The 27,786-nt window shown below is 42.1% G+C and overlaps 1 protein-coding gene across 4 annotated transcripts in view; it reads right to left on the reverse strand.

The window, feature by feature from the left end:
• EFL1 (elongation factor like GTPase 1) overlaps window positions 1-27,786 on the reverse strand; it is a 112,025-nt gene that overhangs the window by 54,170 nt on the left and 30,069 nt on the right. For all 4 annotated transcript variants that reach the window (XM_055555935.1, XM_055555936.1, XM_055555937.1 and 1 more), the window contains exons 13-15: window positions 22,955-23,106; window positions 22,538-22,704; window positions 19,226-19,364 (exon numbers count right to left, since the gene is read on the reverse strand). In XM_055555935.1, coding sequence (XP_055411910.1) covers window positions 19,226-19,364; window positions 22,538-22,704; window positions 22,955-23,106 — 458 coding nt within the window. The remainder of the gene's footprint in view (window positions 1-19,225; window positions 19,365-22,537; window positions 22,705-22,954; window positions 23,107-27,786) is intronic.

Raw genomic sequence — 27,786 nt, forward strand, 5'->3', positions numbered from 1 at the left:
CTGTGAGTTTGGGAAATATTTTTATATTATTTAAAGTCAGTATATCCAAATCATCTACATCAGCAAGCTAACACCTTCTGCTTGTTCAGGCTTTTTATTTTTTAAAGACAACTCTGTATTTTAACATAGGTTTAACATACTGGGTTCAGTTATAAACTTGTCTAACCTCATAAAGGGAAATCCTTCCAAATTTATTATGAGAAAGATCTTTGAATATATTAGATTTATGTAGAAAATTAAGACTTTTATGGGCCAAACAAATCCAGAAAACACTCAAAGGTACTCAAAATATGAAGATCTTTTGAAAGTCCTGAGAAGACTGATGTTACATTACTCACAATGAGATCCTATAGCCATGAGATCTCAGGCATGAACAGCCCTAAGGTATCTCGCATCTAGCAGATTAATATACCTGCACATGTAAGACAGATGGCCACACTTACGTCACGACACCTAGCCTAGATGTCTGCTCCCAGATCTACACCTCTAAATTAATGCAGGTCCTTGGGAGAAAGTAATTCCTGGTGGGCACACTGACCATCAGGAACAACAAAGCAGCAGCCCAGGAGCACATGACGTGGCCATGGGCTAGAAGTTCAAGTTCTCAGTACTCTGGTCTTCCATTCCCCGTTCCTGATCTGTAGTCCCTCAATTTTCCCATATGTAATCTAAAAGCCAAAATGCCAACATCCTGGTGAATAACTGTAATACTATCTCCTAGAACTTCCACAGACTTTCTTTTCCTCCTGCTCAAAATTCTATTTCATCTCTGTGCTCAGAAGGTCCAACTGGGAGGGGAGCACACAGCCACCTGTCTATTCACTTTCACTTACAAGTGTCCCAGTGACGTGCACTCAGTGCAGCAGGACTGGGCTCAACACCAGAGATGCCCAAAGAAGGATGATCCTGGGCCCAGACGCTCAGAAACACCATCTGAAAACACAAATGGTGGAATGGAAGAAATGCTTTAACGTTTAACATATTAAAAGAGGTATAAGGAACTGGAAGCGAGGAGCCAGATGTCTCTGCCTGGAGCAGCTGGGGAGGCTTCAGGGAAGGTGCCTGTGAGCCAGGTCTAGATTCCAAGTTGATCAGGCAATAAAGGGAAAAGGAACATGTGAGGAGAAGAAACAGCAGGTGCTGAAACACAGGGTGATAAAAATCCTGATCTATTCACTGTTGGTGGGAATGTAACTGGTGTAGCCACTATGAAAAACAGTATGGATGCTCCTCAAAAAGTTAAAAATAGTATGTATGTATGTATGATCCAGCTGTATGATCCAGCAATTCCCACTTCTGGGTATACATCCAAAAGAAATGAAAACAGGCTACTGAAGAGAAGCCTGCACTCCCATGTTTATGGCAGCATTATTCACAGCAGCCAAGATATGGAAACAATCTAAGTGTCTGTCAACAGATGAATGGATAGAGAAGTTGCTGCGTGCATGCGCACGCGCGCACATACACACACACACACACACATTATTCAGCCATGAGAAGGAGGAAATCTTGCCTTTTGCAGTAATATGAATGAACCTTAGAATGAACCTTAAAGAGTATTACAGTTAGATAAATCAGAGGAAGACAAACATGGTATGATATCACAAATACATGGAATATAAAAAAGCCAAACTCAGAGAAACAGAGAACAGAATGGTAAGCAGGGGAAACTGCGAAGGTGGTATTTAAAGGTACAAACTTGCAAGCAGCAGGTAGTCAGTCCTGGGATCTAAACCACAGCACCGTGATTACAGACAGCAGGACTGCATAATAAACTTCAAAGTTACCAAGTGACTAGATCTTAATTGTTCCCACCACAAAAAAGATACACAAAAAAGAACCCCCCTGTGAATGCAGGAGACAAAAGATGCAGGTTCTATCCCTGGGTCGGGAAGACCCCCTGGAGAAGGGCATGGCAACCCACTCTCATATTCTTGCCTGGAGAATCCCATGGACAGAGGAACCTGGTGGGGTACAGTCCATAGTGTCACAAAGAGTCGGACATGATTGAAGCAACTTAACACAACGACAACAACAAAAAAGACAGTAACTGTGTGACATGATGGGGGGTGAGCTAACACTACGGTGGCAATCATACTGCAGTATACAAATGTATCCAATCCATGTGCTTTGTACCCCTGCAATACAAACACTGTTCAATGTCAACTGTATCTGAAAAGAACAATTTTTAAAGTTCTGATGGACTCAGGAGTGGTGAGAACTAAAGCCCAGGGTTGAGGTGGGGGGAAGCAGACAGGGAAGGGTCCATGAGGCACGGACACAGAGCAAGGCTAGGCTCCCAGGCGTGTGACAGCAGCAGCGAGGAGGAACAAGAGGAAACGATTCTCCTTGAGGAGGGGAAGGGGGGTCTCACCGCTTCACCTGTGTGGTCTCTCTTTTCCAAACTGGGTGCAACCGACACAGTCTCACTGTTCAGCTTCTCTCTCCCCGCTTCTGAGAGGAGCCGAGCTATTTCTCCTCCTCTCCTTCCCAACAGTTTTCTTCCTCCTTATAAAAGGAGAGACCTGAATTCTAGTTTTAATTCTCCCTTCACAAGCTTACTGAAGACCCAATCTTGCCCTGAATCTCGAGCTCCCTGTTTCCCTTTTTACAGGAGGAAGGAACCGGACTACACGAACCATGAAATTCAAGGACACTGTGAGCTGAATGCCCAAAATCATTACAGCATATTTTCGTTTTAACACTCACAGGAAGTGAGGAGACCCTGTAACAGAAGTATTCTGAACAATCTCAGCTACCCTACCGTCTAGGACACAGCATCCACCTCCTATAAAGGACGGCTGGGATGGTGTAAAAAAGCCACCGCACTCTCGGTCTTCTCATGTGCAAACAGAAGATAATACATTTACCACTCGAGTTTGCTGTGAGACTTAAGCGAGAAAACTTATATGAAACTGAGTCACTGGACACCTGGCATGCAATAAATGCTAAGTCAATGTTGGTGAAATTCAGTTTGATATATTACCTTTCAAGTACATTTCTGTAAGTGACATCTCTATGAGTAGCAGTTAACAAAAGATATGCAAACTTAATGACATTGATTAAGTAGACTATTTAGAAAACGAAATGTCACAATTCTCATTTTAGAAAAATTGAAGGCTTGTGGTACTGAAGAAAAACAACCATTATACAAGAAATCTCACTGCCACTTCTGTAAAGAACTAAAAGAAAAGGTCCCACTCATTACCCTACTCCCACACCCCGGGGAGAGGGGCTTTGCCTTTGATTTTCAAAGCATATCTGATTTCTTCCAGCCATCACAGAGTCAAATAAGATGGATTTAGATACAGCAGTGAAGGAATAATAACTCTTACTTCAATTCTGCACTTGAACCAATAGACCCAAACCCTTTGAAATATGATCATCAATGCAATTACATGCTGAACTGCTGTAAATTAACAAACAGTCATCTGGGAAACATAAAGCAAAACTGGTGACAATGTGCTTCTAATTGCACAGTAGAAGAAGGGAGATCAGGATATTAGTGCTATTTTATATGCTGCTTCACTGCCCACTGACCGGCATAGATTTTCATAATAATGTTTTTTTCAACTAGAAACAACCCAAGGAGTCATAACTCAGTTTCCAAGGTGAAGAGGAGACCGAAGGGGAAAAAAAAAAAATGCAACCGAAACAATCCCTTTAGTATTTGGAAGAGAGTGGGGAGTAGCAGGAGAAAGAAAGGGCCAAAATAAATTTAAATGACTGCTTGGAAATCAATCTTCGGGTTCACACAAGGAGCTAAACTGAGTTCAATTTCCTTATCTTAATGATTCAGACATCTCAACCTCTGATGATAAAAAAAAAAATGCCTGCCTTCATGTCTATAAGACTCTGACCTGGGCAAGAGGGGGCAGTTCACAGCACCTGCATAGAATCCTATTTGTACTGACAAACTCAGTCCAGCAAAGCACAGAACCTACTCAGCACTCAGATGCCCTTCACCTGACTGCTTCATACTGTTTATACAGACGTAGAGGCTACAGATTTTACATGAGGGATCTGGTGTGGTGCACAGGCTCACTCAAACGCTCAACACACAGAAACCCGTCTTTGTTCTTCTGTTCGCTGATACGGTGAAAATCCGTGGGAAAGGCTGCCCCCTGGTGGTCACCTAGGTGAAGCGCCACCCTTGCTGGAAGAGGAATAACCAGATAGCTGATCACATGGCCTTCCACCATCCTAGGATGGCTTCAGAGAGCAGACTTAGCCCACTTTGCCCCTGCCCAGAAATCTAGGCTGGTATAAAGGATGATGTTCCCCTGCGCTTTCAGTGAAACTGGCAACGCTGCTGAGTTGGTTCAAGTCCAAGAAAACCATTCTGCACCTCGATTAAGGCACAGCCATGTGCCTTATATATACAATCCTTGTATATACAATCAGGATGAGAACTGCTTTTTGAAAGCTCCTGGTAGTTAGAGAAGATGTTTAGAGGGAGGGAGTTCCTATCTGTCAAGTGGCCTCTGGAACTCTGGTTTTCTGAATGTCATCCAGAGAAATCCACAGATGGGGGTGGGAGTGGGGGCAGAGAGGGTACTGAGAACAGCAAAGCAACTAAAAGAGGTAGGAAAGCTCAATTTAGGGGCAATTTGGAAGTTCCTGGAAAACCAGTAAGAGAGAAGGAAAGGCTTATCATAAGAGATCATCTGACCCAAGGTTATTTTATGGATGTGCCTTCAGGTCTGGAAGTTCCCACAAAAGTGGTCAACTTGCCAGAAGTCTCAGCTGGCATTACTGAGTGCCTTTTCTCATGTAAGAGGCTACCTTATTGGCTAGTTTGGGATCAAAGCTGGGAAGGGCCTAGAAATAATTTGGAAGATTAAATGTAAGCACTCAGCATGAGAAATCTAACCTACTGGATAGTATGTTAATAGAACCAAAATATAGTGTGTATGAAATCCATGTATGTGAGAGAATGACAAGCCTATAAAATTAAGAAAAAAAAGATTTGTCTTTTCAGAGCAAATGACAGTTCACTACATGTTTTTTTTAAAAAAACAACTCCATCTTATTTTTTTTTCTTTTAAGAGACTTGGGTTCCTGAGAAAGAAGGCTTATCAGAGATACTAATAGCCCATCCTCTCTTCCCTGAATCCCTAAACTTCCAAATCTCAAGTGAAATGTCGAAAGGCAAACATTTGGGAAAGGCTATGTCAACTCAGGAAAAGGTTTCATCCAAATGCCAGAAAAGTGTGAAAAATGGAGCTAAATTAAAGGTCACCCAGGCATCCTAGAATTAATATATGCCACTCAGGGAGCAACTGGTCTCTCCACAGTTGAAACTAAGAGATTCTGGGCCTCATAAATACCTACAGTAAGAAAGCCCTGGGCAGGCATCTTCATTCCAGGCAAGACCCTGGCTGGGGCAGAATCAGCCATTCTGGATGCTGGCCAGTGGACTCAGTTTGAGACAGCCAGACCCGGGGCCCACAACAGAGGCACTTATTTGAAAATAGGAAGAACTTCTCCTCAAACAGACTGGTACTGGTACAATTTAACGGTTTAAAATGATTCAATCATAATTAAGTTAGGAGGCCAGAACAACACAGAGCTGGGTTTAAGTCACAGCCCGTTCCTAAACTCCCCATCACTAGAAATGGCTTAACATGTTAAGGATGTCATCTTTTCCCAAATGTATCAATTCACACATATAAAATTATTTCTTACTATAAGACATATGTATGTAGGAAAAAAACTTATGCATGGACAGAAGTTTGGGAAAATACACATTATACTGCATATTCTAAACACCTACAGTAATTACCCCTAGGACAGTAATTCGCCTAGTTTTTTCAATATTTACTGAGCTTTACAGTAAAAGCAGGTGATCACAATTTACTTCTGTAAATAAATCAAATGTCTCAATACAGATATTTAATTTGCTGGGATGAAATAAAATGATTTCAAGTTCATATGGAAAAATAAATGTTCAAAAAGAGCCAGGGAAAAAAAAAGTATTAAAACAAAAATTGATAAAACCAGATTAAGAAAGAATTGACTAAAACCATCAAAACCAAACAATACAGACTGAGGATAGAAAACAAGAGCCTGGAATCAGACAAGCACAGTATTTGTAGAAATTTAACAGTGACAGAAGTGGTAGTGAAACTTGGGTTTGGGGGTAAGGTTTATTTGAGAAACTGAGGGCAGAACAGCTGTGCTGCTGGGGGAAAAAAAAAAAGCTGGAGCATTTGGCCAGTGGGTAATCTGGTCCATGCCAGAGCTTAGGTGGGCACAGGGGCTATGTGACATCAAACAGTCCAAGAACAACGTAAGAAAGAGTACAACTGCCAAAGTATGTGATACAGGATAAGAGAATTAAACAAAAAGAAGAGAGGAAAAGTACCACGTGTGGTCCCTAAACACCACACATCTGAGAAGATGATGCAGCAAGTGGGGACAAACCAGTTCTCAGCTATGGGGCCTGAGTTCTGCCTTATCTAGGGAACTCTCTTAGGGCGCTGGAAAGGGGCCTCAAATGGCTCCTGGGAGGGGGGCAATTCTGGCCTTTACAAAGCCTAGGACAATGTTCTTCTCTTGCCTGGACCAAGGCACACAGAAAACCAAAAAAGACTCAGCTATCTCTGCTTCTCCAACACCAAAAAGCCTCTTGTAGCCCAGAATTTACCCTGTGAATCTCCCAGAACACCTGGGATACACGGAATGGAGGAAGAAGCAGTTTGTTTCAGTGTCTACATGAGCCAAAGGAAGAATCTCCAGTGATAACACCCGGCGCTGGGGCCCCAGACCGCCTTATCACATTAAAACATCACTCTCCTGATACACTTTTAAATGAGAAACACTCAGACCAAGCAAGGAGTCTGCTCTCATCTATGAAATCACAGAGTATTTATGATGAAAAGCAAATGTGTTCACTTCTAAAGGAAAGTTTTCCACACTCTTTCTTTTGTATTTGAGAACATTTTAAACTCTGGAGAAATAAATGATCAACACTAAGTAGCTCTGGCTGCTCATGTGTTCTTTCAACTAAGCTCAGTGGTCTTCCTATCTGATCAATTGAGTCATCCAACCAATATTCACTGAATGCAGTGCAGAGACTTATGAGGCCCAGTCCGTAAGGTATCTGCAGTCAGTGCCTTATGCCCAAATTAGAGCTTGTGTGAGGTATTAGGATAGTATAAGCTAAGTGTCCACCAGTGATGGAGAAAAGGGCTTACTTCCCTAGGAAAAGGTGAACTGACTTTCCTTCCCATGCTATAGAACTGGAAAAAGGACAAGTACTTTTGAAAAGATCACAATATATTTTATTCAAGGGCAGAACATAGCTGCTTTCAGCCCCTACTGCTCTTAATACTATTCTAGAGATCCAGCTAAGGATGTACCTTACAAATGACAGTTTAAGAAAATTAATATATTTCCTTTTAAGAAAACAAACTATTCTGCTTTTTTGTGAAATGCTTTATATTTAGTAATCACTATTATTTTCAGAATAACATTTCAGAAGAATATATACCCAATTTATAGTTAATACCTTCTTGAAAAGGGTTCCTCAAGTGGCTCAGAGGTAAAGAATCCACCTGCCAATGCAGGAGATGTGGGTTCAATCTCTGGGTCGGGAAGATACCCTGGAGAAGCGAATGGCAATTTGGTTCAGCATTCTTGCTAGGAAATCTCATGGACAGAGGAGCCTGGCGGGTTATAGTCCATGGGCCCATAAAAGAGTTGGACATGACTGAGTGTGTACACACAAACACAAACACCTTCCTTCTTGTGGGGGAAAGAAAAAAATTAAACGTGAACTCTGAATCTACCCCAAACAGCTCATGGCTTTGTTGAGGCACATAACGTGGCCTTTCAGGGAAGAATATGGGATGATACCACTTCACTCTGTGTTCAAGCTGGCACACGTGCTTCTCAGGAGAACTTCTCTACCTCCCCCAACTTGCAAACCAGCGCCTCTGCCTCAGCCACTCCTCCTCCTCTAAAACACCACTTCTGGAGTCAGGCTCTGACCCAAACGCAACGGTGTTCTTGACATCAATGGTGGCAATTCTGAAGTTTCAAGGATTCACCCTTTCTGCCTTGCTTCTCCGGGAAACTAATTCCCTCTGCCATCTCTACTTCAAGCTCTCTCTTGAGGAAGTTACTGAAAGTTCTGATTCTCTGTTAGCTCTGAATAATGAAGGATGAGAGGGAGAGTCAGAGAAATAGTTTCAGTAGGAACCAAAACTTCCCTGGTGGCTCAGTCAGTAAAGAATCTGCCTGCAATGCAGGAGGCCAGGGATCGATCCCTAGGTTGGGAAGATCCCCTGGAGAAGGAAATGGCAACCGACTCTAGTATTCTTCCCTGGAAAATCCCATGAACAGAGGAGCCTGGCGGGCTACAGTTTATGGGGTTGCAGAGTCAGACATGAATGAGTGACTTAAACCACCACAGAAGCCAAAGCATCTGATTTCTTTTCTACACACATTTTTTTGGAGGATTTTTTCAAACAGCCTTCATAAGAACAACAGAATGTTTATGGTGGCAAGCCTGAATTTTTTCAATTAGATCAAGAGCTGCATTTATTAATAAATAAGCAACATGCTAAATTAGAAAAGTGTTCTTTAATCTTCATAATTATATGCTTCACTTATGATTTATTTTCTTAATATGTGTGACTATTGGCAGTCAATTAGCTAATGATAATGTTTCCCATGGAAATCAATGGTAAATAACCATGTTACTTAATTAACATTTTGCCTTTTGATATTTTTTTGTAACAAAATAAAGGGCATCCTCCTACTGCTATCCATTATCTTCATCCGCAAGATGAAATGAAGGATCAGAGGGGTTAAGCACCTTGCCCAAGGCTACAAAGCTGAAAAGTTGCTCAGCTGGAATTTTAACCCAGAGGATCCTATTTCTATACTTCCTATTTCTCCACTCAATAGCATAAGTTCTATAAAATTGCACCAATGGTATCAAAGAAAGACATTAACACTGTCGTCTCTTCTGATCTTTAAAAAAAATCAAATTAGATGATGTTTTAGGTATAAAAAAGGTAAAAAGAAAAATAAAACAGGTGTCTTGCTGTTACCTGTTCTTCAAAGTGGTTGTACCAATGTACAAATTACATTAAAAGGTTATAAAAGTTTCCAAGCCTCATCCTTACAACATAGGACACTGCCAGATTTTAAGAATCTCACCATTTGAACAGCTATCATGATTGAAAAATATATGCATTTCCTTGATTACATTCACATCTAATGAATCTGCCACAGTTTGGTCATACTAGAAACATATTTCTCCCTCAAACATCACACCTTCCTCTCAACCACAGTTTGTTTTTTCTGAAAAAATCAAGAGATGTTGAGCCTTTATAATTACTGCCACCACTCAAAATTCACAGTGATTGTTATCACTCAAAATCACTTCAAACCATTTCAAGAGTCTTTACAAATACTTCCTTTTTGGAAAAATTTTTAAAAATTCTATTGAACCATTTACCCTCTCTCCTAAGACTATAATATCTTCATAGCCAAATCTTTGTGCACAATATTAATAATTTCCCTCTGAATCAATTCATAAAGGTAGCACTTTTGGGTCAAAGGATATGATGATTTTCCAAGGTGTAATTATCTTTAAAACTCTTGATACATATGCCAAGTGGTACTCCAATGGAGAGTATCAATTCAGGGGTATATGAGTGTATCTGACAGTCAGCTGTCAGCTGGACAAAACTGAATTTGGCCTTGTCAACCAGACTACTGTGTGACTCATCACAGATATCTTCCTAAACTGCATAAGCCATTTACAGAAGTCAAATTATTTCCCCATTCTGGCAGGCATTAAAAACACTAAGAGGTCCAGTGCCTCACCGTCAGTTTTTTAAACTTGACCTTTGCTTCATCCATTACCACCTACTCTTTCCTACTTCCTATATCTGACATTTGATTTGTTCGTATCTTAGGGGCTTAGCTAACTTCCAGGCTCTGACTTCCCTGGCCTCCCCAGGGTTGGCATGAAGATTATGCAGATTCAGCTCACAAGTATGTTTCCAGTATCATCTGAAGTGGACTATGACCTGCAGTACATTGACTATTATGTGTAAGTTCTAAATACAACTGTTCACTTTTTCAATTACTGTATCTGAAACAGGCTTGGCAGGTAGGGCCAAAATCAAATAGAAATGAGGAAACCGCAACAAGCTGATAAGCTGAGTCTGTCGAGGTGGCTCAGTGATAGGTGAGCTCGCCCCGTCCCTGCCAACTAGGTCTCAGTGGTACTTCCTCCAGGTTTACACCTGGGACAGCTCCAAAATGTCTAAGAATAGTCTACAGTCCCTCCCTGACGGGTACTAGACTCAGGGCAAACTTTTATTGCTGCGTCTGAGCAATCCTCACTAAACATCCCATCTCCACTTCTGCACAAACCACCTAGCAGTCCCATCTAGTCAAGGTATAATCCTATGTTGTGGTTGCTCAGTCACTCACTCAGTCGTGTCCGACTCTTTGCGACCCCATGGACTGTAGCCTGCCAGACTCCTCTGTCCATGGGATTCTCCAGGCAAGAATACCGGAGAGGGTACAATCCTATGATCTAACAGCTAGCAAAAGTTCACTGTGGTTTCTCCATAAGTTACCACATGCTTTGAAATTTTCCAAGTCTTCCTTCCTCTTACAGTCAACCAGGTCTTTCACACTGTTGAGTTGGAGAGGTTATACTCTACATACCACTCACCACTGGAGCATGTCACTGCATCCTTCATCTTTCTCCTTTCACGGCCTCTTTTTCACTCTGAAAAACAACTATCATCGAACTATCTCTCTCTCTCTCTCTCTCTCTCTCTCTCTCACACATACACTCTCTCTTTCTCCCCCTTGGCTTTCACCCAACCACTCCTTCAGACTATTAACCCACAGCTTGCCTTTCTTCACTGAAAAACTTCAGCAAAAATCATTTCAATTATCTGTTCCTTTATTTCCTCTGACAAGCTAGTCTCTATAACTGCCATGTAAAAGAGAAATATAGTATTTGGAGACGGATACCCTTCACATACCCATTTGTTCTCATATAATGTCTAGAGTGGCAGCAGGCTAATTAACAAGTCAATTTTTAGGTTATGAAGTTGTATTCATCAACCTATTCAAAAGATGTTATGCAGTTTTAGCCAGTTACTCCAGTGAGTAAAAACGTGGATTCGACAGACACATGTGAAAATGAGCATTTTACTAAACCATATGGTAACAATTCTATCCGAGGTAACAGACAAGAGGGCTCCAGCCATCCCATAACCTGCTCAGCTGCCTCGGGGCTAAAAGGAGCAACAGCTTGGCACACTTGTTAAATGCAACTGCAGTACACGGGTTGACAAGTGCTGAATTAGAGGACATGTAAAAACGTAATAATAAAAAATGCTGCATATAAAACTAAAGAAATCCAGCCAAAGTGATCAGTAAGATTCAGGCTATGCATACTTTCACTTGGGGGAAAAAAAAGGAAAAAAAGATGAACCAACTCTTCTAAATAAAAAAGAGAGAGACAGTAACAATTGATAACATTATCAAATCACAACCTGACAACCAACCAGGTATAAATTTCTTTTAAATGTAAACTGGTAATTTTTTTTTTTTTGCTGTGCTGCACAGAATGCAGGATCTTAGTTTCCTGGTGAGGGACTGAATCTGTGCCGAAGCAGGTATAAGCTGCTTTCATGAGGTTTAATCAAATTTAAGGGCCAAGAAATTCTTGTGTTGATAAAACTGTTCTGCAAAACAAGAAACAATGAAAATATCCCCTAATCTGTTATTCCTGCATATAGCTTAGTATAAAGCTGATATTTAAACTATACAAATATAAAATATTCAAAAAACTATAGATTGGGCAAACTTACAAATACTATAAACATTTTACAGAAAAAACTACCAAAAAACTGAATTCACTGTTCTATTAACATATTGAAATATACTCATCAAATAGTTTATCCCAGGAATATAAAGCTGGTTTGATATTAGAAAACATGTTAAAGTAATTCACAATATAAGTGGATCAAAAGAGAGAAATATCACCTGAATGATGTGGAAAACACCGCTTGATAAATCTCAACATCAACCCACATTTAAAAAATTAATCTAGTAAGCAGAAACAAGAAGATACTTTATTTTCATCATATAGACTAACCAAATCCAATCTCACGGAAACACTAAAATGTTTACAAGAATTCCTCTACCTTAAAAGAAATAAGATACTACTCTTACACTACTCTTCAACACTGTTCTAAGAGTTACAGAAAATGCACTGAAACGAAAGGGAAAAAGCTATAAATGTTCTGAGAAGAGATTATCTCAAAGAGAAAAATAAACAGGCTATAAAACTATACAGAAAGTATGATTTTTTTTGTATTAAAAATATACTACAGGGATTTCCCTTGTGGTCCCGTGGTTAAGAATGTGCATTTCCACTGCAGCGGCACAGATTCGATCCCTTACGAGGAAACTAAGATCCTTCACTCTGTGCAGCACAACAACAACAACAAATTACCAATTTACATTTAAAAATCATCAAGAAGGTGAATTTTGTGTAACTACATTTTCATCACAATTTAAAACCTAAGTATACACATGTAGAGATTTTAAAAAAGACTGGTGGCTATCCCTATGTAAGAAAGAATTCTTACTTGGCTTCTCTGCACTTCTCAAATAGATCTCTATTGTGACCCACATTATGCTGAAAACTTTTAAAAATGATTATCACATTCTATAGAAATTTCTCCAGAATGACACTGTCCAAAATGGTAGCCATTAGTAACATGTGGTTACTGAGTTCTTGAAATGTGACTGGTGCATCTGATGAAGTAAGTTTTTTTAATGTTATCTGATTCTAATCTTTAATGGCATATGGCAAACGGCTAACAACTGAACAGTATAGTTCTAGAGGGTAGAATAGATGGAACTTTCCCATTTTGGATCACCATGACACAAAGAAAATAATGGCAATTTTATTAATCATACAAGAAAAGTCTGGATGAAATACTGGAAAATCGACTATAACAGTGTACGAAGAAAATATGCAATGCTTAAGTATTATTTTCTTCCAGAAACACAAGGACATCTTAATAATCAGGAAATAACTAAATATAATTCATGACATCAATTACAGCAAGGAGAAAAGCTCTATAACCCTGTCTTCAGATGCTGAGAATGCATCAGTAAGATTTAAGTATTTATTCCTGATTTTCAAAAATCTCAGAACTTTCCTAGCATGATTAAAAAATACAAATCTTTGGGCATCAGCAAACCTGTAACTAACATACTAGGAATATTTCCATTCAAGTCAGGAGGAACAAGACAGATGAGCAGCTATAACTATTATTATTTATCATACCTTTACAGACAATATAAAAATAAAAAGAAATAAGACAACTATTACAAAATCGGAGAATAAATTATCATCTATAAAACAAAAGTTATTAAAAATCAGTTGAAACTATTAATACTAAGAAATGAATAGTAAGGCTCCTGGTTATTCTTTCCAAGTGGAAATGCTGATAATAAGTATATTTAAAAGAAATCCACTAGTAAGTGAATTTAAAGTATTACAAAAGTACTACAAAGGCTTAAGAGTCACAAAATGTTGAGCTTTCCCTTGAAACAATCAAATCAAATCTGCTAGTAAAATTCTTCAAAGGTTTCTGACTCTTCAGTCAGCCCACATGAGTAAGGATACACACAAATACTCTCTCTCCATTCAATGCACACTGACTTCCTACCAACCCAGCAAACAACCACGGCAAAACTAAAACTATTTCAGAAAAAGGCTAATTGATACTTATTTTCTTTATGTTGAAAAAAGAGAACTATCATGTTTCCTCTTGGAATATGCCCCTGAAATGTTAAAGAGTTAACCATATGGAAGAGATCTAAAAGTGTATGAGAGAAAGCTAAAGATTTGGAATCCTAATTCAATTTCCCCTCACATTTAAATAGGAGCCTGGAGCAAACATTTATTTTTAGAGATACTCTCAGCAGAGAACTGAACAAAAGACTATTGTGTGTTCAACCTGGTAAGGTCTCTGCGGTCCCATCTCTACCAACTTTTCAAACATCAGGTTGGAGTTAAATGATTTTCAACTTTCAATTGACTATTTCCAGACCATAAAATCTAACCACACTTATCAGACGATGTAAGTATTCCAAGTGAGTTATAGCTGAGTACAAATGTGAAATCTGCATTTTTCAAGTGCCAGTAAAAGAACTTTACTTTAGACTTTGACTCTATACACTGACTTGCTCAAGAATGCCATATAATGTTTTCATTTCCTTCCCAACAAAATTTTCATCTGCAGCTGATAAATCTGACTCGGTATCATTTTGGATGAAAAGCATATGGGTATCAGTCATACCACTCTATGATTTTCTTATTAAAATAAGAACTGCATCTTTTTCTCTAAGTTAACAAGAATAAAAAAGATGAAGTTAACAGGCATGCCTGATCACTATAAACATTGCTGTCTCAATTTGTAGTATGTGTCCAGCCACAGGCCCGCTACAATATAAAAAGAAAGAAGAAATCACCTTTGATCCATGGTGTGGTCATCTTAAAACATGTCCTCGAGTTCTCTGATGTAGCTCCCATTGAAGGTGGAGCTAGTTCCCTCCCTGGGAGTCTGGGCTAGGCTTAGTGACTCCTGACCACTTAATGAAGAAAATGTGGCAAAAATGAGACTGAAGGAGTTACGGGCTAGGCCTCAGAGGCTGATGCAGTTTCCTCCTGGGATGCTCAGCTGCAGAACCCTATCAATGTGCTGCAAGGAAGCCAAGTAGCCACGTGCAAAGATCACACGTTCCAGCCCTAGTGCCACATCCACACACGGTCCCAGCCAACAGATAGCATCAGTCAGCAGACACGGGAGTGAAAAGCACCTTCACAGGATTCCAGCGCCCAGGCTTTGAGCACTTCAACCGACACCGTGTGGCATGGAAACAAGCTGTCCCACCAAACCTGCCTGAATCGCAGATTCATGAAAAATTTAAGACTGCCTTTGTTTTAAGGCGCTAGGGCTTTGGGTGGTTTGTTTTGCAGTAACAGATAAGTAGAACGTGTAGACTAATTCAACCACGTTCAGCCATTCAGTTTATTCTTTTCATCCACACCCCACCCCATCCCACTCTCCCCCTCCCCTCCCTGCTCATCCCCTATGACAGGAAAACTCTTCAGTAAACAACGATGCTGGCATGCCTGGTCTCAGTCAGCTCACTCTAGAAACCACAGCGAAACCCCAGCATTTATCACCCTTGCTGGCAATCAGCTTTCTCTTGTGCTGATTTCTCTCTCACCTCTTAACACACTCCTGTCCTGCCTTAAACTTACTCCTCACTCCGAAAGGTTGTATTCAACACCTGGCTTATGAAACTGCTGCTACTGCTACATATGCTCCAGTTTTTAAATCAATGAACAAGTGAAATTTGCCTTACAAACTGGTAACTAGTTCAAGATGTTCCGATGGAGCCACTGAAATGGGTTCTCAACCCAACCTAGTAACTATATCAAAAATTTACTGTTCCTCTAAGGAATACTAGGAAGAGAAATGTCCTAATAACTGACATAAGGTTTTTCTTTAAAAAACACAAGCCTGAAAAGTTAAAGCTAGGGGGGACCTTAGAGATGATCTAGCCTAGGACTTTTTTTCAATCAGTGGTATATTGACATAATCCAGGGACAATTTTTATGACAAAAGTACTAAGCATTTTTATCTCACTCTATCCTCACTGAAATGTCAACCTGCCATAATATGACAATGTCAACTGCCATAATGGCAATTATAAACTTGAATTTTGTTTGTATTTTATTTTTACATTAGTTTGTATGTATCTTACAAACATGATGTCCATGAAATTTTGTTTATATTTTATAGCTACAGTAATAAAATGCATCCATACAATGCTGTTTAATGTTCTATCCTTAAAACTTAGGATATATGATAAACATAATAGAAGCAGCTCTGAAAGTCCATAACAGTTTTAGAAAAAACAATCAAAGTAGCTGTTCTATTTTTACAATAAGATTGTTAGTAAAAATTACTCTAGTCCAAATTATTTTGGAAAGCTGGGGACCAGAAAGGTTATACAATTGGCCTGAGGCCATATGCTAGTTAGTGGCAGAACTAGGAGCAGAATTTTGGTATACTCATGCTTTACAGTCAAGCACAGGGCTCGAACAGATCTAGGTTAATAGAGAGAAAACAATTTCGGTATGCTTCAATTTAGAAGGTAAGCTGAAGTGGCTGGCTGGGTTCCAATCCCTTCAATGTTACATTTATAATCACTCTGGCAGACTATCTTCCTCCCTAATGTAAAGAAACAGAACTGTAATGAAGGGGCTTCAGGCAACACCAGGCAAATGTGGAGGAAATGTGGTTGAGAGTGTGGACAGGCTCTTCAAAAACCATTCACCATCCCATATCCCCTGCCTTACTTGTAGAGACTATAAGAGACTCAACCTTTGGCTTTCACTGCAGCTAGGGGTGACCACATGACAAAAATCACAAAGAGAGGATATATAATACACTGGTCGTTAACAGGGCATTTCTTCCCAAATAAAAACACCAGTGCTTGCTCAACAGGGACCCCAGGTGTGCCAGACTTAACCCTTTAGCCCTGGATTATGGGGAAGTCCAGGGGGAAAAAAGGTGCCAGGCAGTGGGGGTTGGGGAGCAGTGCCTGCTTATTCCAACCTCAGATTGTGGTGTTTCCACACATTAAGACTGGCACCAGTGTGTGCTGGCTGAATACCAGCTCTGCTTCACACCTGCCCACAATTCCCATATCCAAACCACTGAACTTCCTCATCATTCCACAGAGCAAACCAGACCTTTTCATCCCAAACATATCTTAGTTTCTAATTCCCTACTGAGAGAGGTGAAAGCTGGCATAATGGAATAATCAGAACACACATGACAACTGATATTTAGAAGAGATGTATAAAGCCTCTGTTTATGAGCACTTCTTAGTAAGAGATATTTTAGATATCTGTCTAATAGACCATATATGGGGCGGTCACTGCCAAAGGGTTTTAAAGTAACATCAACCAAATCATCCAAAATAAATAACCTAATGACCACAAAAATAAATGAAACATCAGTGCTGTGAGAAGGCCTTTGGCCCGTGTGCCCTCTTCCAGCCAGGAATGTCAATGCAGATGCCATCTTGGTCCCATGGGGACAAAGCCCCATGCTAAGGACTGTGAACAGGTGAAGAGAGGGAACCTGCTCCCTGATGACATAAGACAGCCACCGCACCAGTCCTCAGCTGTCTATCCTCTACCCTAATCTTCCCACTGAGGGAAACTGAAGACTGTGCAGTTGGTTTTTTGATCACTGGCAGTTAAACACAATCCTAATGCTTCTACAAAATATATCTCACTTTTCTGTTTAATTCATTTTGTCCCAAAGTTGTGTGTCCATCTTATTTTTTTAACAACTTAATTTGGTAAACAAATGTTTAACCAACAGGCACCTTTACCAACACCCTAGCTCCTACCACTGCTTCCAAATAACTTCAAAAGATCAGTAAAAGAGAATGAGGTATTTCTCTCTTCCCCAAGATGAAGAATGCTTTAATCTGTGGCCGGTCTCCTGCAGATAGCAGGGTTACGGCTGCCTTAGGAGGCCGATGAGAGAGAGATGGTCTCCCTGCTCATAACACAGCTGGCCTCAGGGCTGAGCAGCACACGGCAATCTAGAAATAGACAGAAGGCAACCAGAACGACTGCACGTCATGTTCCTGACCTCTGCTGGGGAGAGAGCACAAACAACGACCCTTAACTGGATGGGATACGACAGAAACCACACTCTGAATTCTTCTTCAGTACTTCTCTCTTCACTTGAACGTTGTGTTAGAGATCTTCCACCTCACCTTCCATTTAAGAAACAAAATTAATTGAGTGTGAGGAATACAGGAATCACAAGGAAGGTTTATAAACAAAAACAGAGTGCTTTCTATTCATCTTCCCATGTCCTTCCTGATAAAAAATGTTTTGCTGGTTATGGAAGCTCATAAGTCATGTAAATTGTTAGGGTTCAACAGCATTTTCCAAAGAGGGTGAAAAGAATGGGTAACACTGAGGAGAGGCTAGAAATTCATGCCCCAAAAAAATTATTGAAAAAATTTTTAATTACGTATTTCTGCAAGGGAGCATCAAAACGCAAATTTCTTGGACTAAAGTGGACAAAATCCAGCAGCTCCAGACCAGCAGTCTAGACCATTTCTCTAAAACATAAAAAGGAGCTGGAGCCCAAGGAGTCCCCCCATAAATAGCTCTACACCTGACAAGGACTCCAAGGGTTCAGAACGGGACCCAGCATTCCATTTCACACTCAGAGTGCCTATGATGATCCAAGGAAAATTCCTTCATCTGAGTCTTCAAGGCTGCACTGAAGACCTTTAAAAGTGAACTCTGCAAAGAAGTAATGAACGTTATGGAGACGAGGAACAGTATTTATGGATTTAAAATATAAAACAACATTCAATGGATTAAAAAAGCCTGGAAGCAGACAGACCCTTGTATCAGAATAGTTTCTGATACTTTAGAACCAGAAGTGTCTTATTCATCTGAACTGACTTTACTGTGAGCAGAAATTCTTTCTCATCCCAAATGAATGGAACCTCAGCTTATTCACAGATTTCTTAAGCAGTTGCTTTTTATTTCCTACCATAATTTACAGCAAGTTACTGCTGTACATGGGCTTCCCTGGTAGCTCAGCTGGTAAAAAAATCTGCCTGCAATGCAGGAGACCCCAGTTCAATTCCTGAGTCGGGAAGATGCCCTGGAGAAGGGACAGGCTGCATAGTCCAGTATTCTTGGGCTTCCCTGCTGGCTTAGACAGTAAAGAATCTTCCTGCAATGCGGGAGACCTGGGTTCGATCCCTGGGTTGGGAGGAACCCCTGGAGGAGGGTATGGCAACCCACTCCAGTACTCTTGCCTAGAGAATCCCCATGGATAGAGGAGCGTGGTGGGCTCCAGTCCAAGAGGTCACAAAGAGTCGGACATGACTGAGTGACTAAGCACAGCACAGCACTACTGTACACACTAATTACTGAAATGCACTAAGTTAAAACCAAAGGACACGACCCAAAATAACTAAATAAACAAAAACAAGAATGAGATCCAAGTCATTCCCTCAGAGACCTCACGTGGTTCGGGTGACACATCAGGCCACGTCTCGGAGCGGAGCAGAGGTGTGACACGCAGCACCACCCTACCTAGCACGTTTCCTGGAGGCACCTCCTCGAGGCCTTCCAGTTCCCTTCCCATCAGGAGGTACAGGTTTTCCAGCGTGCAGCACGCCATGTGGGGGACCGGGGGAAGGTCCTCTAATGGAGCTGAGAAGCCTAATGGCACCTGGGCAAAAAAGAAAAAAGACAGAAGCTAAGTTAGGAGATGTCAAAGGAAAACAGGTTTGGGTTAATACCTGCAAAGTTACTTTGATTCATAAGTAAGATACAGTGCAGTCACAGTGCTTCATGTAAACCCGAAACATTCAGATCTGAAATGGTGTGATATAAAAATAAGTCTCAGTTTATGAGTAAATTCTGAACTAGAGAGACTTCTCATATACATAAAGCCTGTCAAGAATTACACATAATCATAAACTTTATGGCTAATATAAATTCTGCTGTGACCTGGTAAAAGTGAAAGTGAAGTTGCTCAGTCGTGTCCGACTCTTTGCGACCCCAAGGACTGTAGCCTACCAGGCTCCTCAGTTCATGGAATTTTCCAGGCAAGAGTACTGGAGTGGGTTGCCATTTCCTTCTCCAGGGGTCTTCTCAACCTAGGGATCGAACCCAGGTCTCCCGCACCGCAGGCAGACGCTTTACCATCTCAGCCACCAGGGATGCCCTGGTAGCACGATATTAACACACAAAAATCCTCATACCCTTCGCCAGTATTTATATGAACTGTGTCAGACACCGCTGGACACCAGAACCACTGTGCTATTATTTCAATACTCATTGTTACTATTATCACTTAAAATAGCTTTAACATTATCATATTGTCATGTCAATTACAATCTTATAATGTCCTTTAAGCATTTGACAAGGGCTGGTGCTAGTGCTGAGTAACACAGGAAAATGAATAACTTTGAGGAGTAGTTAGATGTCATAAAAATGCCATGTAAGGGCCAAATAGCCACTACTTTAGCCTGGGCTGTTAACGTGGGAGAGAGTGTGCTGTGAAACATCGGAGACTCTGACGAGAAGACACACGACACTCTCACAGCAGAGACGCTCTACATGGAACTCTGTCTACATCACATGTACTCTCATGGAGATTCTGTCTCAAATTATTCAAGATATTGTCTTGAATTATTCAACGATTTCCATATACGTGCAAGTGCCCCAAAGGCATGCCAACGAAGGAACCGACTTATCTTTGGTACCCAAGGCACTGTGCTGGTGCTGTGAAGAGGAAAAAATGTCCAGGACATCACATACAAAAAGATAATTATTGCTGGAAACATAGAGTGAGTGGCAAAAAAGGAAGCACAGGTAAGTAAATGCATAAAATCTCAAGAGGAGAGAGAAGCTACTGTGTTAGGGCAGACTTGGAAACTTCATGAAAATGATGGCCTCTGAGGCACAGGCTACATGTACATGCGTGTCTTCTGACTCACTGACAACTCTATAGGGGAGCTCTAGAGATAGGCTGGAAGAAATTTAAAATATAAGGATCAAATTGGAAGAAACAGAATTATCCACAGACAGTAGGACCATTCATTTAAAACAAACTACAGAAAAATTACTCCTTGGAAGAAAAGTTATGACCAACCTAGATAGCATATTGAAAAACAGAGACATTACTTTGCCAACAAAGGTTCGTCTAGTCAAGGCTATGGTTTTTCCTGTGGTCATGTATGGATGTGAAAGTTGGACTGTGAAGAAAGCTGAGCGCTAAAGAATTGATACTTTTGAACTGTGGTGTTGGAGAAGACTCTTGAGAGTCCCTTGGACTGTAAGGAGATCCAACCAGTCCATTCTGAAGGAGATCAGCCCTGGGATTTCTTTGGAAGGAATGATGCTAAAGCTGAAACTCCAGTACTTTGGCCACCTCATGCGAAGAGTTGATTCATTGGAAAAGACTCTGATGCTGGGAGGGATTGGGGGCAGGAGGCGAAGGGGACAATAGAGGATGAGATGGCTGGATGGCATCACTGACTTGATGGACATGAGTCTGGGTGAACTCCGGGAGTTGGTGATGGACAGGGAGGCCTGGCGTGCTGCGAATCATGGGGTCACAAAGAGTCGGAAACGACTGAGAGACTGAACTGACAGAAAAATTATAATTAGTAAGACAATTTAGCAAGAGAGTCATACACAGACCAACATACAAAAGTTAACTAACTGTATGTCTATAGATTAGCAGTAGAAAAAAAAGTACATACATATATATTTAAAACAGTAACTTTCAGAATACTAACAAAATATGAGAGAGTTAGGAATAAGTAACAAAAGTGATTAAAGATTTTTATGGAGAAAATGATAACACTTTAAATGACCTAAATAAATGGAGAACTATATCTAATACATTTATGGATAGATGGTAACCAAGATGGTAAGAAGATCACAAGTAGATTTTTATACCCCTTATTACAACACTTTTACCCTCCCCTAAAAAGTAACTCCAAACACACCAACTGCTATACTCCTCCCTGCGAATCTGAACATGTCACAGACTAGCACAAACTGCTCAGTCACCACTCGGCATGGCAACAAGTCCAAGGACCTGTCCAAGGATTCACCTGCTGCTCACACTGATGGAATAAGCATTTGAGGCAGGAGAAGTTGATGGCACAGACTTTCTTCTGCCACCTCCTCTGCCTCTCATCACAGCCAAGCACAGCAGCGCCCCTGGCTTACCTGCACCCAGAGGAGCACGATCATCTTGGAAGGCCCCACTCACAGCTTCTCGCTGATGCTGCCTGGCTCCCTGGACCTCTGGCATTCATCCTCTGACCTTTATCATTTGATTACCACATATGCACCTTCTGTATGTCCAAAAATGTTCTGAGACAGCTCTAGCTTGTGGTTTATTTCTTTCCCCTTTGGTCCAGACATACTTAGATGCTGGCTGCTCACCAACTGTCAGACCCTCCTGATCAATGTCTGGGATCTGCCTGCCAAGAAACCGCTGCCTATCACCTGCTCACCGCCCATGCCTTTGGCTCATGCCACCTGGGTTTTGGATCTTTATGTCTTGAACACCTGGCATCGTCCTGGCTCCACCAGGACATCTGTTCTTCTCAGTTCTTTCCTCTAGCCTTGAATTTCTACAAAAGCCTTATAAATTAACTAAATAAGGTTTAAAACTTGATTCTTGTACTAGCCTAATTTCCTAAATGCTATTACTTGAGACAGGTTTATCAAATGGTACCAAAGTGACACAAGTGGAAGTATACAGATTCACCCAAATGCGCCTCCCTAGAGATCAAACGCATCTACCAATAAGGTAATCACTAATCTAACAAGAAAGCAGAACCATGAAACAATATACGAATGTTTACTTCCTGTTCTTACCTGCTGCAAAAACTCAAGAGGACTGTATTTGGGTCCAAGGACAAAAATTCTCTTTCCTCTTCGCGCCACTCCACTGAACACTCGAGCGAAGGCGATAAAAGACTCCTGCTGGCTTCCTTCCGGGGGCACGGGTTTGGGGGTCTCACTTTCCACCCCCAGCTCATCACCTGCCAGAAACAGAAGGACCATGAGTGCCCAGATGCTCTCTGCATCCAGGAGCTGCTGAGAAACAGAGAGGGGACAAGGAAGACACTGTTGTTAGCTGAGACTGAGCAAGGAAACACCAAGGATAGAAGTATATTGATGAAAGCTACCTTCAAAGCTAAAAGCTCAAGAGCAGAAGGATGAGTGTTCCAAGTCTGGCAGAAACCCCATCCGTATCACTGAGGATGGGGAAACTACTGAGAAAAGCTGTACCTTTTGGCTCTTCTCTCTGTGGACTCACTTCAAGGCCGCCTGCATCTTGGGTGGGCTCCATGGGTGCCTGGCCCTGTGCCGCTGCCAACTTCTCCGCATGCCTTCGTCTTGCACGCTCTCGCCTCTCAGCAATCTCCTCCTGAGTGAGAGGTCTACAGGACACCACAGACATGTTAACACCTGGCCACAGCAAAGATCTCAGTCTGTTCCAGCCAAGAAACAGCTAGTATTAACATGGACAGCAAGGAGATCAAACCAGTCAATCTTAAAGGAAATCAACCCTGAATATTCACTGGAAGGACTGATGCTGAAGCTCCAGTATTCTGGCCACCTGATGCAAACAGCCAACTCGTTGGAAAAGACCCTGATGCTGGGAAAGATAGAGGGCTGGAAGAGAAGGGGACAACAGAGGATAAGACGGTTGGGTGGCATCACTGAGTCAAGGACATGAGTTTGAGCAAACTCTGGGAGACAGTGAAGGACAGAGAAGCCTGGCGTGCTGCAGTCCACAGGGTTGCCAAGAGTTGGACACGACTTAGTGACTTGAACAACAATGTGGCTGGAGAAGACGGTGGTTGGTCCTCAGTCCCTTCCTGGTGGAAAATTTCTCCGAGTTCTCTCATTCACTGCAGTGAGAGAAGAGAAGGCCTATCACGCTTTCTCTAGGAACACCGCTGCTGCTGCTTAGTCACTCAGTCGGTCAGACTCTTTATGGCCCCATGGACTGTAGCCTGCCAGACTCCTCTATCCAAGGATTTCCGAGCCAAGAATACTGGAGTGGGTTGTCATTCCCTCCTCCACTGGGAACGCTGGGTCCCCAGCTACTGTGAGCTTATGAAACGACATGCAAGAGCCCGTGTCCCCACAGTCACACACAACAGCATGGAACCTTTCTCAGGCACCCATGCTCCTCCTCCGTAGGGCAAACGGCCCAAAAGAAAGGGAATCAGTAAGATACCACAGCTCGGAATACTCTAACAGAGAGAGAAGCAGATGACCTCAGTAAGAAACTGAGCTTTTCTCCATGAAAGTAGGAAAATACACCTCCATGGGGAACTAGGGTCCAAGAGGAAGGGCCAGGCCGAAAGCTGGCAATTCAGGCCGGACAGAAGGTCCAACGGTGATTATCAGTCACGGTGTCAGACCTGAGTTCCACTAGAGAAAGGGTGTGAGTGCACATGTGTGAGTGTTTGCTGGGGGCTCACCTAGGGGGTGGGCCACCTTGCTTGATCCTGTCACGTTGTGCCCGCCTCCTCTACCGCCCCCCAACTTTGGTACTATGACTCCTGCTTCACGCCTCCATCTCTGGCTGACGACCTCATCTCCCATCCCGCCATTCCCCTTCCCCTTCTCTCTCCTGGAAGCCACTCAGATGGCCGTACCGAGTGCACTGGTCCCGTGCATGCTACATGCCACGTGCTCCTAGAGGTCCTAACGTCAGGTGCCCCAATCCCCTTCCTACATTACGTGGGCTGCCCCACACGTGAGTCACCAGCTGTCCACTGCTGTCCTCTTCAGACACCCACCTGCTCGACAAGACCTCCCTCCAGGACTGGACATCACTTCTATTCCCTTAGCACCTGCCCCTTGAAATGGATGAATTTGGTTCTAGGACTCGGCCCCTTCTAGTCAGACCCACCCCAATGTAGGAGGCAGGGCTGTGCCATCAGATACAAAAATGAAAAGGGAGCGACCTTTGAGGATGGCTTGCTCAGGGTTGTCGGGAAGTCACATCTGCTGGCATAAGCTCCTCTCTACTGGAAGCTCTCAGTGTTAAAGGTCTTTCATACACAGGATGAAATTTCTAGGCTCTTGTTCTGTCTTCTGGAGCAACACCCAACAAATGTACTCCCCTCTCCTCGCCTTTCAATCATCTGCCCTCACACCCTTCCCCTCGCCCTTCTCTCCTTCAGGCTACACACTCCAGCTGCCCTGTCAATCAACCCTTACATAACGTATCTTGCTTCTAGACTTTTTATAAGAGTATCTGAAAAGTATGAATTAACCTATGGCTGATTCTTGTTGATACATGACAGAAAACCACAAAATTCTGTAAAGCAATTATCCTTCAACTACAAATTTAAAAGAATATATAAACATGGAATACCTTATCATCACTATAAACAGGGAGGTTAAAAAAAAACAAAAACTGATGCACTGGTTAGCACAGAGAGAAATGGTCTCTTCCAATGGGCTTATCAGTTCAGCTGAGTTCAGTCAGTGAGTCCTGTCTGACTCTTTTCGACCCAAGGACTGCAGCACGCCAGGCTTCTCTGTCCATCACCAACTCCTGGAGCTTGCTCAAACTTATGTCCATTGAGTCAGTGATGCCATTCAACTATCTCATCCACTGCCGTCCCCTTCTCCTCCTGCCTTCAATCTTTCTCAGCATCAGGGTCTTTTCCAATGAGTTAGCCCTTCGCATCAGGTGGCCAAAGGATTGGAGCTTCAGCTTCAACACCAGTCCTTCCAATAAATATTCAGGACTGATTTCCTTTAGGATGGACTGGTTGGATCTCCTTGCAATCCAAGGGACTCTCAAGAATCTTCTCCAACACCACAGTTCAAAAGCATTAATTCTTCGGCGCTCAGATTTCTTTATGGTCCAACTCTCATATCCATACATGACTACTGGAAAAACCATAGCTTTAACTAGACATGCTTTTGTTGGCAAAGTAGTATCTCTGCTTTTAATATGCTGTCTAGGTTGGTCATAGCTTTTCTTCCAATGAGTGTCTTAATTTCATGGCCACAGTTACCATCTGCAATGATTTTGGAGCCCAAGAAAATAAACTACTTTCACAACTATGGCACAGACATTGTGTTAATCACTCTGCACATATTATTGAAATATACTTATCCAAACAATTATATGACACAGGTATTCTTACTCCTGTTTTACAAATAAGAACTGGAGCCTTAGGAGAATTACACAACTCGACCCAGAGTCACATGGACAATAAACAGAGGAGCCATAATTTAGAGCCAGATCTGACTCCAAATTCCATGCTCATCATCTGTGGCTATACTCCCCCATTCAGAAGGAATTAGAAATGATAAAATCATCACATTAAGTAAATGTGGTTTTATTGTAGCTTTGGTTAAGAAAGAAGCATATCTGTTCACATATATTAAATCCTCATTTTGTCAGAGCTCGTAACAACATTTACATTCATGAAGTTAACATCAAATGTAGAGTCTTGCTGTCCATCAACTTATCTATCCATCCACCCAGCTGACACTTGCTATGGGTCAGGCACTGCTGTGAGCGCTGGGAGTGGTGACACAGGTAAACAGAGCAGACAGAAGAGAAGGCAGCAAGGTTTTATTTGAAGAACCCATTGTGTCAATTAGTATTTACTGAGAATAAACAGGAATTCACTTGCAAGAGAACCGAGCTCTACTAGTCCAGGAACGTCTGTGGGTGCTGACTTGTTGAGGCTGAAGCGGAGCTAACTGTGGATGACAGTGCTGAGGGGACAGCAGTGACCAAGAGTAGAGGTGAAGGTGACCAGAGGTGAGAATGCAGACTGGGGAGGTGAGGCTGGAGAAGAAAGGAAAGAGGCGACAACACTAAACCACCCACCCTCAGGATCCAAGCTGAATATCCGCGCCCTGGCCTCTGTGGAGCTGGCTGCAGGGGTGGGCTGGGGAAGAGACAGAGAGAGGGCTGAGGAGCAGGCTGCAGCCGGTGCTGCCAGTAACCACAGCGCCAGGGAGCTGAGATGACGGGAACTAAGGGAGCAAGGAGTGCAGTTTCTGTCTGAACATCACATCCTGTTACTATAAGAAACTGGTTCTTAAGAAGGAACCCAAAGCAGCAGACTTAGGGATTTGGGGGGAGAGGAACTGCCTGAAAACCTCCTAGCAGGATCTTACTTAACAGGCACTTAAGCATTCAGTAAGAATTTCTGATAGGAGTACTGGAGAAGATGGTGGTTGAGAATGGTCAGAGCAAAGGCCCAGAATCTAAAAAAGGGCAGGCAGGCTGGAAGGCTGTTGTTGAGATCTAGTGGTGGAGATTAACAAGCTGCACAGATGATGGAGGCCAGATCCCACTGTGAAGTGGACACCCATAGGCTGTCCAGCTGGACAGATGCAAATTCACATACTCTTCTGGCCTCCTTCTAGCTATGTGACCTTGAGCACACTCAGTTCAGTTCAGTCACCCCGTCCTGTCTGTCTCTCTGTGACCCCATGGACTGCAGCACCCCAGGACTCCCTGTCCATCACCAACTCCCGGAGTGTACCCAAACCCATGCCCATTAAGTCGGTGATGCCATCCAACCATCTTATCCTCTGTCATCCCCTTCTCCTCCTGCCTTTAATCTTCAATCAGCATCAGGGTCTTTTCAAATGAGTCAGCTTTTCGCATCAGGAGGCCAAAATACTGGAGTTTCAGCTTCAGCATCAGTCCTTCTAATGAATATTCAGGACTGATTTCCTTTAGGATGGACTGGCTGGATCTCCTGGCAGTTCAAGGGACTCTCAAGAGTTTTCTCCAACACCACAGTTCAAAAGCATCAATTCTTTGGCGCTCAGCTTTCTTTATAGTTCAACTCTCACACCCATACATGACTACTGGAAAATCCATTACTACTTCATCTTTTTAAGGCCTCTTAACTTCCTCAGGTTAGACTGAAACAGTAAATACTTGCACTGCAGAACTACTGTTAGATTTAGACAGCATAATCAACAGTGAGGCAGAAATATTATAAGCTTGATAAACTGGAGCCAATTATTAGTGCTGTTACCGTTATTATTTAGAACCTAAAAGAGCAAGATTTGAGATGCTGCCTGAGGCACCAGGCCCTTAAGAAATACTATTGATT

The sequence above is a fragment of the Bubalus kerabau genome, chromosome 19 (assembly GCF_029407905.1).
Source record: "Bubalus kerabau isolate K-KA32 ecotype Philippines breed swamp buffalo chromosome 19, PCC_UOA_SB_1v2, whole genome shotgun sequence".
Lineage (NCBI taxonomy): Eukaryota > Metazoa > Chordata > Mammalia > Artiodactyla > Bovidae > Bubalus > Bubalus kerabau.